This window comes from Stigmatopora nigra, chromosome 3, assembly GCF_051989575.1.
Source record: "Stigmatopora nigra isolate UIUO_SnigA chromosome 3, RoL_Snig_1.1, whole genome shotgun sequence".
Lineage (NCBI taxonomy): Eukaryota > Metazoa > Chordata > Actinopteri > Syngnathiformes > Syngnathidae > Stigmatopora > Stigmatopora nigra.
In genome coordinates, this window is record NC_135510.1 from 3896360 (window position 1) to 3913428 (window position 17069).

Genomic DNA, 17069 nt, shown 5'->3' on the forward strand with positions numbered 1-17069 from the left:
CCATGTGTTTATTACATCTGGTTAATTCCTCAATTTAATTTAAGACAGAAAAAAATTAAGGAAGAAAAATAAGACTTTAGTAAAAGTATTTTATATTTCCAAGACCCCTCCCCAATTTACAAAAATCCTATTTAACATGCTTTAACGCCAAGGGTAACAAGTTGGAGGTCTAGAATCATACTGGCCAAAAAAAAGAGGCCTTTTTAATGTAAATATTTTTACCATTTTAATTCCATCTACAGAAGCGAAAAAGGGGAGCTGTTTCCTGGCTCACGGCTTTAATAGACGCTGTTCTGATGGTAACATAAGATACACCCATATATGGTGAAAGCTTATCGTGGCTCCCTTTTGACCTGGTATCGAGGAAATAATAAGCAGAAAATAGGAAACATGCACAGTTGAAACAATGTCGGAGAAAAATGTTTGATGGTGTAAAGTTGAGGAAGCAGATGACCTACTGGCAAAAGGGACTGAAAATCCAATATTTCTACTAAGTTATTGAACTCAACTAGGCTTTACAAGTTCTTATTTAGTTTATTTTTGCTTTGACTTTCTACATTTGATAGAAAATAGCTACACTTTGTTTTCTGGAGGGCTGAGAAATGGAGATGTAGTAATGTCAAAGAAATAGGTTAAGACTAACTTAGTAAGGAATTAAGTTAAATTCTTGTTAGGGGATATCACTGAAGACTTAATTTGTTGATCGTATTCAATTGCAGATTTGAAAAGGACTTTTCCCATTTTTTTTATACTGCGATTCAGGGTATCCATTGCCTAGTGTTTGTAGATGAGTAGGATAGGCTCCAGCACCCCCTGTGAACCTTGTGAGGATACGCGGTATGTAAAAATGAATGAATGAATTTTCTTAGTTCTAACCACCATTACCTCATCCAATTTCTGATGATACATATCATCCATTATTACTGTTTGGCTTAAAAAAAACAATATTATGCTTGTAATTTCCTATAGACTTTGTCTTTGAACTGGTTTGTACTTTGTCACACAGACTATAGGGCGGATGTCTTCATGTTCTCCATTAATTTTATGGGAGGACAGAATATATGTAATCATCATTTAACACATAGCACATAAGGAATGGAGTTATATTCCTAAGGGAAGATATACGGGTAAGAATGAACTATATTTCACTTCATTTGTTTCAAAAGTGTTTCCAAAGGAAACATTTTCGAAAGGCAACTTTTCACCAACCTGAAGCCTTTGATTGTAAAAGCTTGGGATTTTTCAGTGACCTTCAAATATTGATAAAAAAACAACTTAAAAACATCCCTTTAAACTGCATCAAGACATTAGAAAAAAAACTTCCGTTTGAAGTTTAATGGATTAAGTGAGGTAAATAAAAGCATTGTGTATGCTAAATTCTTGACATTCATGTTGTCAAAAATGAAAGTTAAATACTCTTAAAAAAGAAAAAAAACAAGGTTGTTTCATATACCAGAAACCTTACTTTCCAGTTTAATGAAACCTTATGAGTAGAATGTTGAAGATCCTACATAACTGCTTTTCTCATGTAGAAATTGGTACAGTGTAAGTATACCTGGCTTTATACACTAAAACTACCTGTTATCTTTTACTCTGTCCGGTTTGTGTGATAAGTCACAGCTGCTCTGTCAGAATCGCTGCAGGTTGACTTATTCAAGTTACATTGTTGTCAGATAAAATCTAAGTCAGCTTGGGTGTCTGCCGTCTGGACGCCTTAAAAATGAATAGAGATTGATGGCAACATACAGAGTATTAAATATAGTATGGAGGTACTAAAGAAGGTTTTTTCAGGCTAGCTGAAGGCGATCTGGGGAGTCTTGTCTAATTTATCGATGAGCTTGGCAGGTTTTCAGATGAAACTACTAATGGTGTTTAGTACCACAGCCCTGCAATTCGTCTTCATCTTCTGCTGGTGAGAATTACATTAGTGTATGTTTAAAAAGATGCATGGATTTAATTTGTTCTTTCAGGGGTGTAGTCTTTGGTGTCGCTTTAAACAAAAAAGTTTTGTTTTGGTTCCACTAATAATTGAAGGGACATATTTCTGTTCATCACAATAGAAATATGTTCTTTTATTTCAATTATTTAGTAATTTCTTTAGTAAAATAGCCATTTTCTATGCTAGAACAATTGTTTTATAACCGTTAATAAGAAGTCACTTGATTGGATGTTGGCCGGATTGTTGTATTCAAACAATAATTGGTATTTTAGTAAAACCTTTCTGGAGGCGTGTTTTTACAATTGGAATTAAAGTCAAATTTGAGAGTTTGCTGGATAGAGATATGACCAGGTATCATGCATAGTAGCAGTTCTAACTCTGAAGTTTTGCACCCCATTATATGTGTATTTTCCCAGGAGCATTTGACAAACATGGCCTGTTCTGGGGTGTCGCTTAAAACCTGCAATAAGAAGCCATTGTGTGACCATTGGAAACAGTCCTGCAGGGGGCCCTGTCAAGCTAATGATTGCGGCCAAAGTTAATTGGATTGACTTAAGCCCCCTCGGGCACTGTATTAGAAAATCCAAATCAATGTCACTGGCAAGACAAGCTTAGCCTTCACTGCCAATTAAACTGAGCCATGATGTAGCATTTGTTTGCTCGTTATCATGTGATATTTCAAAAAGCAGATTTGGGCCAATTCTGGGAAAAAGGATGCATTATTTGGTACATCCCTGTAAACTATTATTTTGTGTTACAACTTTTACAAAATAAATAGATAGATATCGTTGGGAATAACACCATTATAGAATTGTTTATGTCTGGATACACCAGTAATTAATGTCATAGCAAATATGAATTTTGATTTTGAGGCATTTAGTTCATTATTTTTGGTTGTTGTTGAAATATTTAAAAGAACATGCTTGATGATTTCATTAATAAATCATATCGCATGCATGGAAAATAAAATAAACATTTAATCCTTATATTTTAACTCTTACACAAGCTTATTAAATTTTAGATGAACCTTGTATAAATGTGGCTGCAATCTTACAGAGCAGTATACTGCTCTCTAGTGTTCAAAATTAAGATGAAAATCTGGCATCAGATACATGCAACAATTCAATGGTGACATCTAGAGGTTGGAAACTTTTGTTACAAGTCAGAAGTCCAAATTAAAGCAGCTCTGCAAATATGACACGATTAAAAATATATCAATCTGTATAAATACCCATTTTTTAGACCTTATGAGAAATATCTGACAATTTCCAGCAAATTAACTATTCATTCATTGTCCACATCGCTTATCCTCACAAGGGTCGCAAACAGTGGTGAAAAAAATGAATCCACAATGAAATACTATTGCCTATATATAAATAGTGACTGGTGGAATGGAGGGTCAAGTGTGAAATTGTTTACATTACACAATCAAGGTCTCCTATTCTGCTGTGTTGACACATGTCAAGCCAGATTCAGAATTTTCTGAATAATGGATACTTTGTGGCAATGTGTTAAACAAAAAGGTGTCTCATATCTTCCAATCTGTCAATTAGACGATAAGTGAAGAGGCTCTCTTAGCAAAGCAAAGTGGCTTTACACTACATGGCTTAAGTGACACACTTCAACCCTTTTGCAAATGTTGATATGAATCTGTTATCTATTGAATGTGTGCCAATGCCTACTGTAAACCGTAAACCACAACTGCCTACACTTTTTCCTCTGAGGGCCACAATCATATATGTTCCATCCATTAAAAAAAAAAGCATTTTACGGACTATAAGTCGCAATATTTTTCGTCGTTTGCCTGGGCCTGTGACTGATGTATGTTTTCCACTCTAACAGCCAACAAACAGCTTGTTATGTTGTGTTTTTTACGCATAGTCATCCAAAAACTGTCAATATGTTACATTGCCTGTTTTGTCTGTTGTTCCCTTTTTTGCTATTACACTTTAATGTATGTTTGTTCTTGGTTTCTGATATACATTTAAAAAACGTGTTTTCTCTTTCATTGGGCATTCTTTAGCGAGTACGACTTATCATCCAAAAAATATGGTAGTTCATAAAGTACCATCCAAAAACTCAATGAGGGACTTCATCACTAATCTTCCAAATCTTCTTCTGTTCCTTTTATGGCTTTAGGATTGTTCTGGCGATGTGTTCAAACATAATCTTCAATGATTCCTAGTGATCACAGATTTTCCAGACTGCCACGTAGAAGTCAAAGGGTCCACAGAGCAGGGGCTGTCTGGACCTTGAGCACACAACGTTTACTCTGTTGGCTGAAATCAGGATGTGCACACAAACTAACCCGAGGTCACCCTAAACTTTGCAAGAGGAGGATGACGACTTCGTACAAACCAACCCACTCTGGAGACTCCTTTTTCATAGACGTAGAAGTGTGGGGGATGGGGGACAGCTTTTGGTAAGTGTCTTTCCAAGACCTCAACATGGCCTCACCCTCTTCTCTCTCACAAAAAAACAGATCAGGAGGGGGGCTGGCTTGTGGGCGGGCAGCTCAAGCATACTGTGTCAGGAGGAAGTGAGCACAGAGTAGTGGAATGTATTTGCCATTAATGGGAAGAGGAGCTAACTGCTAACTTGCTATGCCCTGCTGGAGTTGGGGATGAAAACATGCCTCACTTTACAGTGGTACCGGTGAGGGATCGAGCACAGTCTGGATATGACAGTTTGGAGGGGATCAATGCTGTGGATCACCGGGATGGTGGGATGCAGGATAATCAGGACACTGTCAGCTCTGATGGTAAGTTTAACAACTTCTTCAAAGTTTGAATCAATAAGGATGGGAGAAATTCTAGCGGCATGGCAGAGCCAACTTTTAAACAGCTGTTTGGGTGGAATGGTCAGGAACCATTTTTTTTTTTAGCTCATTTCTTCAAATATCTTTTATAATTTTCAAAAGTCTACTAAGTCTTGAGACAGTTGGGATCAACACAAAGAGGGTATGCAGTATTGATGGCACCCTAACCCTAAAGGCCCCTGAGAGGCGCCTAATAAAACAAGACGGTGCTGTTGTTTGACTTCCATAGAAAGATTTGTTTTTGCCAGAATTCTGCCTCAGCTTGTCATCCACTTGTTTCCACCCTGTTCACACAAGAAAAAGGGAGGAGAATCCCAGAGCGGGAGCAACAAAAAGGAGCATGGTTATGTGAGATTTGTCCAACATGGACTCAAAAAAAGAAGAAGAGAATATCTTATAGAATAAAAGACTCATTGGGTGTGGTTTTTGACTGAGTCAGACAGAACCAGAGGCTGCATTTGGCTTCAACCCACACAATGACTGTTTTAGTTGAAACTAGTGTATACACTGTGATAGAGTAAAGACATAGTCAAAAGGGTGGTTTGTTTACAAAACTAGATCATTCAAGCCAAAATAAATAAACTTGTTTAAAAGCTTCGAGGCTTGTTTGGAAATAATTAGTAAGTCATTTAAACTCAAGTAATTTGCGACCAATTTGAGGAATATTTGTCACGTAACCTATTGAACCAGGATCCACAAATATTGATAATTTGTCCTAATATGAGTCTGATTGGATCATATGTTAGAAAGGATTCTCGACCTCATGCTACTCGTAAAATAGTTTTAGGGATTGTTGAGCATATTATTGTTTGAATTGATCTGGCTTTGTGTCCTTACGAGTTAAAAAAAATACATTTAAGGACCATTAACTTGCACTCAAAATGCAACATTTTACACAAAGCTTCTATAGTCACTGATCCTGTTAGGTGATCTTCACATTTTTGTGTCTTGAGCTTCCCAGTGCAATGACATCCCAGTTTGTAGGCAGCTGCGAGGATGACAACATGCTGTTAAAAAAGGAAGTGAGACTGGTGAATGAGGAGAACAGGCGCATGCTATAATAAGGTTATGTAAACACTTTGCGATATAACTCTGGCAATCTACTACAACGTCAACAATGAAGCTGTGTCTAAGGACCGTCTTTTGAGGACTGTGCAATGCAAATTGTCTTTGTTTTCTTACATTCTCAAAAATGCTTGGGGTAGGAATGTCAATGTTATTGGCATTTTCGTTGTAGGCGTTCGAGAATTTGAGCCAAATAAGGAAAAACACAATGAAAGATGGATTTTATTTAAAGAGTAGTGAGCTGGAGGAAATAACACACTTGAACGTCATATGTAGTTTATGAACACGGGCCTGTCAGGCCCCAAAACAGGCTGCTGTTATAACAGTGTGGTCATTGTGGCAAAGCAAGAAAAGCACTCCCATGCATTTTCCATATTGGGCGGATGATTGCAGTTGCACGTTGTGACTGACACTGTCGGCATCCCCAAATGGTTTAAATTTGACTTTTTTTTTGTGATATATACCTAAGGACACCAGTGAGCTATGAAGGACAATATGATAACAAACATTAAACAGGTAATGAAACGTATAGCGAAGAGAATGGGAAAAATGGCTAACATTATTGCCCAGTAGTGTACATCAATGTCATTTGGTGATGACATCCATTGTCACAGTTATGTATGGTACCCCAAAATAGCATAACAAATGAAAGCATGTGACTGGTTCGTAGTACACCAGTAATCCAGATTATCTATTTTTTTACATAACCTGAATAACAAAATAGTTTTAAAGCGATTTGCAGACACACAATCGACATTAAAATATGAACTGCACCGAGATAGAAAACAACAATCTGGGGTCAAAGTACCTTTATCATATAAAGTTTTATTATCGTTCCAGGTTGTATTTAAGTAACATTTTTACAATCTTGCATTACAAGTTAGATTTTTTTTTTGCATATTCATTGTAAATAGTTCGATTCAGTTTATAAGTTGATAAGTGGAAGAAATGTTCAAGCATTTGTGCAGCTGAGTAGGAAATGAATAGGAAGTAGAGTCAGCTAATCTGCCTCTCAGTGTTAAACCTTTAATTCAATCATTATAGGGGAAGTTTAGTAGATAATAGGATTTTGCAATAAGGAGCTGATTGACATCGAAACCATTGACAAAGTGCCGAGTATTGCATAAAAATTGGGAAAAATAGCACAAAAAAAGAAATCAAATCCATCAATGTATGTCTTATTTTTTGATTCATTTCATTCCAGTGGGAAAAATAACATGAATTAGCTTTTCAATGCAATCACATAGATGGACGTTAGAGGACAGTGTTGTGTAATTATTTATTCTCTACTATGTAGTATACTTAGTCCAACTCATGTCTAAAGCATTTTGATGGTGATAAAAAAAAAAAATCCTATCTAGCCTATGCTAGTTTATTCCTCTATGAGGTAACTCACTGAAACACCATTACATGATGTCAAATTACAAATGGCTCTGTGCTAACATTATTGAGGATTTTCATGAGATGGATCAGGCCCCGCAGTGGGTGTTGACCCAGGGTGAGCGGGTGTCCTGGATAGTAGTTGATGTGAGTGCAGGGTGCAAAACAACGCTCATAACTATGCTGAGCTTCAGTGACACCAGCTGCAGCAACAGTGCCGCTCTAGGCACAGGTGAGTGAGAACCAGATATATACCTATTATTAACCACTGTTGCTGCAGGAGATTATTTTTGTAAATATGTACATTTTTTCCAATGCTGAAGCAAGTTTCCATTTTCGGTTCATATAAATGCATGTATACATTGCAAAACAGGCAATAAGGTTTTCTGATGGTTAGTTATGTCGGTCTCAAAGTTTTGGAACTCAGTTTAGGCCCGCCTACCTGTGTGGAGGTTTGAGGTTAATTAAAGAATTTAATCTAAATTGTCCATATATAAGGTTATGCGTGTTTGAATCATATTGAATAAAATAAAAAAATAAAACCAATGAGCACAAGTGAAATTAAAAACAGTTTTACATAATTTATTTTAATTTCTGGGAAAGGTTATTTTGAAATTTACATTGCTCTGAAATTGTAATCTTCACAAATTAAATAAAAACACAACATGCATGACGTAAATAAGTTTCTATCTGAAACAAAAATTGCCGTTTTCTTGCAAAGTTCTGATGGTAAAGGAAAAATAATGAGCACATGCTTGAATTTACTAACTTTCCAGGACATGGCAACCACAAAGAAGACCTGCCATTCCTCAACAGTCCTGAGGAGAAGAAAAATAATGACTTTTATGACAGAAACCTGGCCTTGTTTGAGGTATTGTTTTTTTCTCCTTCTTTTTGTCCAAATTCAAATGACAACAATGATTTTTGTTTAACTTTTGCCCACCTTCATTCCAGGAAGAGTTGGATATTCGACCCAAGGTGTCATCTCTGCTCAGTCGCTTGGTCAGCTACACAAATATCACCCAGGGAGCGAAGGAGCATGAAGAGGAGGAGAGCGCAGTGTCGTCGCGGAGAAACACTCCCAAGGTCAGTGCAACGCTGCAAAATTATCTTACATTTGTAGAGCTTTCTCAGCCAAGTTTTATATAAAAAAATGTTGCCTCACATATAGGAGATAATGCAATCCAAGACCAATTTATTTAGAGTTCTAAACATTTTTCCCCATTCATTCATGTTCCAAATTGTGAGCCTCTAGATCACAGGTGTCAAAGTGGTGGACCGGGGGCCAAATATGTCCCCCCATATCATTTTGTGTGGCCCGGGAAAGTAAATCATGAGTGCTGACTTTCTGTTTTAGAATCAAATTAAAATGAAGAGTATAGATGTATATTAAATTCCTTGATTTTCCCTCTTTTAAATCAATAATCATAATTTTTTAATCAATTCTTTTCTGTGATTTTAGTTCAAAAATAATTTCATAAAATCTAAAATAAGTATTGTTTTAGATCTGTATAAAACTGAATATTCAGGGCTATTAATCCAGTTCTTTTAATCCATTTATTAAAAAAAATATCTAAATATTATATATAAAATGGTCCGGCCCACGTGAAATCAAGTTGACATTAAAGCGGCCCGCGAACCCACCCATCTGACATCCTTGCTCTAAATTCAATAAAATATTTTTTTAAACCCCAAAAATTGTCTGAAGCTCACCTTTGAGTCTAATACGACCAATTCTCAGAAAGAAACGGATGAATGTACAGGTTCAATTAGTCACGCAAAGGCTGAAACATGCTGCTGTGACCTTTTAAAGAGTACACCGATCAATTCTGACCATCATTACTGCTGTTTCCTGAATTGCTCAATAATCATTCCCATCTCTCTCTCTCTGCTTCCCCTAGTCTCCTGACATGGGCACTCTGATGGGCGTCTACTTGCCATGCTTGCAGAACATTTTTGGGGTCATCCTCTTCCTGCGGCTAACGTGGATTGTCGGGGTGGCTGGCATCATGCAGTCCCTGCTAATTGTCATCATGTGCTGCACATGTGTAAGTAGGCACCTCACACACTCCCAAGTACAAGCAGTCATACAGACATACACAAACTAGGCTAATATACCGGGTAGATTTAATGGGTGATGTGGGTCATGACCATGTGCCTGCTGAGTATGAGTCAATACATAGTATCTATTAACAGGCCAGAAAATTAGGTACAGCAGACTAATACCATTCACATTTTTTAAAAGGACACTTTTATAATTTTAATCTGTTTGAGAGGTATTTCTTTAGCAACATGTTAAGTTATGAAGTTTAGAAAAAACAATACTATGTTGGCTTTTGGGACAGGGTCTCCATTACCTACTGTACAACTGCCTTACATAATCAGTGTTGTAGTAGTATGTATTTCCAGGACACACCATTAGTATATTGATTATTTAAAGTGGGATTAAGCTCATTCAGTTGGAAAACAATGTGTCACTCTGATGGTTAGATGCTAGCATGCCATGCAGATGTGCCCTACGTTTGTGCCCATTATTGTATTTTTATTTTTTACTGACATCCCTTTCTTCCACAGACCATGCTCACTGCCATATCGATGAGCGCCATTGCAACAAATGGTGTTGTTCCAGGTAAGGTGAATCAGTGTGGACCCAGATAGTTTAATATTCTTGCGTAAAACTGTATTCTGAAGTATTAGAAAGTGAAAAGTATTATCTTTTTATAGCTGGCGGGGCCTACTTCATGATCTCGCGTTCCCTTGGACCTGAATTTGGAGGAGCTGTAGGCCTCTGCTTCTACCTTGGCACAACTTTTGCTTCTGCAATGTACATCCTTGGAGCCATTGAAATATTTCTGGTGAGTTTTGAGCACTTGAAACAACTATATGTTTATGTATTTTTATTTATTATTTATGTGTCTGTTAGTTGTTGTTATTTATGCACTATGTGGTGAAAGCTTTAAATCTCATTTTACTTCTGTAATGACTATAAAAGCATTCAATTCAATTCAAAGTACTCAAATACATGTATTTGAATGGAAAGAAAAACAACTTTTTTTCCCCCTTCAGAAATACTTGGTGCCACAGGCGGCCATCTTTTATGCCGCAGACCACCATGGCACTGACAGCGCAGTGCTGAACAACATGCGCGTCTACGGAAGCATCTGCCTAAGTCTCATGGCCGTGGTGGTTTTCGTTGGTGTCAAATATGTCAACAAGTTGGCTTCTCTATTCCTCGCCTGCGTCATTATCTCAATCGTGTCCATCTATGCCGGCGCAATCAAGTCTGTCTCTCATCCACCAGAGTTCCCGTATGCTTCTGTTTAAGAAATAATATCTTCTAGTGTATTGTAATGATTTCAATGTTTTGGTTACCTGATATTTCTTTTATTTCATTAGGATCTGCATGCTTGGCAACAGGACATTGGTTCGAGAACGTTTCGATGTTTGTGCAAAGATTGTCACCAATGGTAACGTCACAGGACCCAGTCAACTTTCGGAAATGTTCTGCATTCCGGGGAACTTGACCAGCGCACAGTGTGACGACTACTTCATGCAGAATAATGTCACCGAGATTCAGGGTATTCCTGGACTGGCTAGTGGAATATTTCGAGGTATGTTTTTGTGGTCCAGAAGTTTAAAAACCTAAATTAATTTAAAAATGTCTAAACTATGAAACATTCTCAACCAGTATTCCTTCAAAGAATCGTGAAAATAAAATATACGTTGCCTCGCCTCTTATGTTTCGATCAGACAACATGTGGGGTGACTACCTCCAAAAAGGGGAGATCCTGGAAAAAGAAGGGCTCGCCTCAGTGGACACCCACAACACCGTGGAAAACTTTGGCATGTATGTGTCTGCAGACATCGCCACATCCTTCACTCTACTAGTGGGCATCTTCTTTCCGTCTGCCACTGGTAAGACAACAACACAAACTGTGTGCAAACTGATATCTAATCAAGTCTGAAAGAGAACATTGTGTGATAAAAATTTCAATGACTAGACTTGCCACTTCCATCGTGTTGTCATCATCATAAATTCGATATAACCCATTGCATTGACTTTGTATTGTTTTGAAGGTATCATGGCAGGCTCCAATAGATCTGGAGATCTCCGGGATGCTCAAAAGTCCATCCCTATTGGAACCATTTTAGCTATTACCACCACGACTCTTGTCTGTATCCTTATTTTTTTGGGTGGCCATATCAATTAAATTATCATGCCTGAGTACAAACCTTCTCTTAACCTAATGTACCTTAACTTTTGGTTATAAGATCTGAGTTCTGTTATCCTCTTTGGGGCTTGTGTCGAAGGGGTGGTCCTGAGAGACAAGTAGGTGCACTTTCATTCTTATGGAAAAATATTTTGAAATGATTAAACTGATGTTCTCTTTGAAACTCATCCACTCTGCACTTTCAGGTTTGGGGATGCGGTTAGGAACAACTTGGTGGTGGGAACTCTGTCTTGGCCTTCCCCTTGGGTCATTGTCATCGGTTCCTTTTTCTCCACTGTGGGTGCTGGTCTCCAGACCCTCACTGGAGCTCCCAGACTTCTACAAGCCATCGCAAAGGACAATATCATCCCTTTCCTCAGAGTGAGACATTTCAAATGACGGATTATACAATTCTTACGAGAAGTGCAAGACACTAAAACACTTCAGACTTTTGTTTAGCCCATCATTTGCTTGGTTTTAGGTGTTCGGTCATGGGAAGCTCAATGGTGAACCAACATGGGCCCTGTTGCTGACTGTCCTCATAGCTGAGCTTGGTATCCTGATTGCCTCATTGGATATGGTGGCACCTATTCTTTCTATGTAAGATGACTAGGACAGATGTATGCTTGTGCAAATTCAATCTATTAGAACAATGAAACAATGTATTTTATATCAGCATAGGATATATACATTGACAATGCACCACTTAATTATAATGTTGATGCGAACTTGCATGCCAACTTGCATGTCATAAGGTTTTTTCTTCGCAATCTTTCCATTTGTTGGGCCAAGTGGGTCAACATACTCAATCTGCCAACAATACCAGACAGAAACACTGATGAGTGCAATTAACATTCAGTTTGTCTAATTATTTTTATAGGAGATCTGTTCTCTGATTGTTATTGTTTGTTTTGTTTTTCCTATAGGTTTTTCCTGATGTGTTATCTCTTTGTTAACCTTGCATGTGCCGTCCAAACTCTGTTGCGCACCCCAAACTGGAGGCCGAGGTTCAGATATTACCACTGGTAAGAAAAAGAATACCTATGTTTATATATTTTTTCAACACAGAGAGGGGATTTTATCATTATTAAGTACGTTTGGGTCCAAAACATGCAATGCATTGTACGTCTTTTGCCCAAAGGACTCTATCCTTTCTGGGAATGAGCATGTGCTTGGCCCTGATGTTCATCTCCTCTTGGTATTATGCTATCGTAGCCATGGGCATTGCTGGGATGATCTACAAGTACATAGAGTATCAAGGGTACGTCCATTGCTTGTATGCAGTTTGGATCCTCCTGAATGTTGCTATTTTAGAAGCCTGTATCTTCTCCTTTTAATACAAATACAGAGCTGAAAAGGAGTGGGGGGATGGCATCAGAGGACTATCCCTGAGTGCTGCACGCTATGCTCTGTTGAGGCTAGAAGTTGGACCCCCACACACAAAGAACTGGAGGTAGAGTTATGCTTGGTTAGAAAAAATGTAGCCTGAAATTAAATGATGTCTTGTAGTATCTTGATATCTTGACTTTGACCAACAGGCCTCAGCTGTTGGTACTGTCAAAGCTGGATGAGGACCTCCACGTTAAATATCCTCGACTCCTGACTTTTGCCTCACAGTTAAAGGCAGGGAAGGGTCTGACTATAGTAGGATCTGTCATCCAGGGAAATTTCCTGGAAAGTTATGGAGAACTGCAAGCAGCAGAACAGGTACTGCAAATGAAGGTATTTTGGCATGCCTATGAATTGTGTTGATTCATAGATTTATCTGGACAGACCATCAAGAACATGATGGACATCGAGAAAGTCAAAGGATTTTGTCAGGTGGTCGTGGCAACAAAGGTTCGAGAGGGCATAGTACATCTCATCCAGTCCTGTGGTCTCGGGGGCATGAAGCACAATACGGTGATGATGGGGTGGCCGTATGGATGGAGGCAATCAGAGGATCCTCGAGCTTGGAAGACCTTTATCAGTAAGCCACATTTTTATTCCGAGAAATTCTATTTATCCTTAGATTTTCATTGGCTATGAATGACTTTTTTAAAGCTTTATCGATAATGGTCTTCTTACATTTGTCAGAACCAAAAACCTTTCTATCATCATATTTGTCGCCTCTTCTCAAAATTTCTCTAATTCTATATTTGAATGTTTAATGAGGAAAAAGCGCAGTCTCTTCCCATTGAAGAAATAAACCACCCAACATGATATGATATGGAAAAATGTAAGTGCTTTTAATGGTCTGGTGATTACATTAAAGTTTTATTTCAGTGCTCAACAGTTTGCAATGCTTTAAAAAACTAAAATAAGAACTATTTGGTTTGTTCAGTAATGCAGGTAGATCACCTTGGATATTTTTTTAATAATTTCTGAAACAAGAAGACCATGTTTACCTTGCTGGTTTTTATATTTTGACCTTGCAATCTGTTCAATTCAACTTTTAAAAGGCCACATCAAAATAAATGAGGTTCCACTTCAATTTGGAACGTCCCGGTATCATTGCCGCCTGACATATTGTATATTAGAACATCATGACTCAATGCATCCTTGTATCATGATTCACTGATCCCTAAATGGCTTTCATGTTCTCATCTCCATCCCCGGCAGACACAGTCCGTTGCACCACTGCGGCCCACCTGGCTCTAATGGTGCCCAAAAATGTGTCGTTCTACCCGAGCAACCACGAGCGCTACACCGACGGCAGTATTGACGTGTGGTGGATCGTCCATGACGGAGGAATGCTGATGCTGCTGCCTTTCCTGCTCAAGCAACACAAAGTACAGAAATTGAATTCATATACTTGATTCTATTTAATTAAAAATGTGGTGGACAAGTTGGAGCTTTGTTTTGTTTAGGTGTGGAGAAAATGCAAAATGCGTATATTCACTGTAGCTCAGATGGACGACAACAGCATCCAGATGAAAAAAGATCTGGCAACCTTTCTTTACCAGTTGAGGATTGAGGCTGAAGTTGAAGTGGTGGAGATGGTAAGATATGATTGATTTCACGCGGGTAGCCATAAGATCTAAACAATTGTATAGATATTTTCAGTATACATCAAGGGTGTCAGACTCGGGTTGGTTTGCGGGCCGCTTTAACGTCAACTTGATTTCACGTGGGCCGGACCATTTTTGATATAATATTTCGATTTTTTTTATAAATGGATTAAAAGAACTGGATCAAAAGCCCTGGACATTCCATTTTTTTATAGATCTAAAACAATGTTTATTTTAGCTTTTTTTTAATATATTTTTGATTTTACAAAATGATTTTTGAACTAAAAACACAGAAAAAAATTATTAAAAAATGACAATTATTGATTTAAAAGTGGGCAAATCGGGAAAATTTAATATGCATCTATACTCTTCATTTTAATTTGATCCTAAAACAGAAAGTCGGCACTCATGATTTACTTTCCCGGGCCACACAAAATGATGCGGCGGGCCAGATTTGGCCCCCAGGTCGCCATTTTAACACTGTAATATACATAATAGTTTATGTTTTGTTGATACAGTAAGTTGTTGCAAAAACAATGCGCCTATGTATTCTAGCATGACAGTGACATCTCGGCGTACACTTATGAGCGCACATTGATGATGGAGCAAAGATCTCAGATGCTGAGGCATATGAGACTGTCCGGAGCAGAGAGGCAGAGAGAGGTAAGTCTCACTGTAAACCGCCTCAAAAAGGCTCGATTTCAAATTCTTACATTTGGTCTCATAGGCCCAACTTGTCAAGGACAAACACTCATTGGTACGAATGGGAAGTTTGTACTCAGACGAAGAGGAGGACACAATGGACAGTCCTTTGCCGGAGAATGTACACATGACTTGGACCAAGGAGAAATGTGAGGCTGAGAGAAGGAATAAAAACGTGCCTGAGAACTTCAGGGAACTTATGAGTCTCAAACCGTGAGTCTCTCAATTTATTATATTTTGAATGAGAGCTACAAAAGCCAATTTTCAAATGTGTGCATCATACATTTTGACCTATAGGGACCAGTCCAATGTACGGCGGATGCACACGGCAGTGAAGCTGAACGAGGTGATCGTCAACAGGTCCCACGATGCACGGCTGGTCCTCCTAAACATGCCGGGACCACCCCGCGACACAGACGGCGACGAGAACTGTATCCTTCCATTATGATGATTACTAATACCTCACCCAAAGAGTTTAGGCTTTTTTCTTCCCCTTGACTTCACTTTCTCACAGATATGGAGTTTTTGGAGGTATTGACCGAAGGTTTGGAAAGAGTCTTGCTAGTGCGAGGCGGCGGGCGAGAGGTTATTACTATCTATTCGTGACCAAAATGGACTGTGGAGGTTCAACATTCCAACTTTACTACAGGCTTTTGCTGCTCGAAGTTCATTAGAATTTGTTGTCCTCAATGTTCCCTCTAATTTTTCGTTGGTCAGGGTAGAAAGACAACCTCCCTGAGCGCGCTGAGTACCAGTGTGGTAGTTTGCTTCATTTTGTCTTCGCTGGACAAAAAAAACATATTTTTTCCCCCTCCCTCAATCAAGTTGCTTCCAAATGAATGTCCTCACAAATCCAACTGAATGCAAATCTTGCAACACTCATCATCATTGGGACATCATCATTGCTCGCTATGGGCACATTAGTATCACCACACCTGCCATAAGCAGGTGCACGTCAATGTTCCTTCTAGTTTTTCATGCAAAACATGCTGTAAAACACGAAAAACATAAGAGTGGACGGAGCTACTGCCACTGGCTGCCGCGTAAATGGCGCCATCATGGGGAAAGGGGTAAAAAAAAAAAAGTTTGGATTTTATTTACTGCGCGCCATTTGATTGCTGCTGCGCAGAGAAGACGAGAATTTCCGCAAGTGTGCAGCTTAGAGGGAACATTGGTTTTCATCATATGATATCATGTTTAAAATTATCAAACCGCGTATTTAGTAGAGCAAGGGTGTTTTTATTCCTTTTTTTTTAAAGAGATCAACTTCACATAGTACCCCCCAGATTATAAGTTCCCCACCTTGGTGTAGGGTACACAACACTGATAGGTGCATTTTGATAGAATGGAAATCTAGAGGGGCAGGCTTTATTTATTTATTTATTTGACCCATTTTAAGTAGCCCCTTTGTTACTGGTTGACAGCAAAAAGATTTTGCATGTCATTTTTTTTGGAAAAACATTTTTGTTGATGTATGTTTCATGTTCTGATACTTTTTTTCTAAGATAGTGTGCAAAAATGTAGGGAGGCACTGGGTCTTAATGAAAGAACATTTTATTTGGAAGGGATTAAGGGTATTTGTGATATGTTAGTACAAGGTTAGGAGTCGAAAATGGAGTCTACTGGAGGTTAAGGGGTCTTTAGAATAATAAATTAGAATGCGCTCAGTCAGTTTTAGGATTTTATTTTGAAATAACGAAACAAAATTGGTTGGTATCACAGTCAAGCAATGGCTTAAATTGTAGATAATTTTATAATTTAAATTAATGATGGCAGTGCTCTGGTAGATTTTTTTTTCTTTTTTTGTGCTAAATTGCATCGTTTCTCACCAACCAAAAAGTAATTCCCCTACAATAAATTATTTTATTACAAAACCACTTTGAGTCTTGTACGTTTTGCCCTTTGTGGTTGTTTCAGAGGTTAATTTCAGTCTTTTAAAGTGACATCTCTATTTATATGCACTT

At 38.2% G+C, this 17069-nt stretch overlaps 1 protein-coding gene across 1 annotated transcript; it reads left to right on the forward strand.

The window, feature by feature from the left end:
* Positions 1–4362: 4362 nt before the first annotated feature.
* slc12a4 (solute carrier family 12 member 4) lies at positions 4363–15859 on the forward strand. The gene is made up of 24 exons (XM_077713484.1): positions 4363–4700; positions 7979–8073; positions 8157–8288; positions 9104–9250; positions 9777–9831; positions 9927–10057; positions 10269–10510; positions 10599–10813; positions 10953–11117; positions 11280–11378; positions 11475–11532; positions 11620–11794; positions 11895–12013; positions 12340–12438; positions 12555–12674; positions 12762–12866; positions 12952–13120; positions 13187–13382; positions 14015–14184; positions 14263–14394; positions 14959–15066; positions 15131–15318; positions 15403–15536; positions 15620–15859. The coding sequence occupies exons 1-24, from the start codon at positions 4571–4573 to the stop codon at positions 15709–15711; spliced, it is 3276 nt and encodes a 1091-aa protein (XP_077569610.1). The 5' UTR covers positions 4363–4570; the 3' UTR covers positions 15712–15859.
* Positions 15860–17069: the final 1210 nt, after the last annotated feature.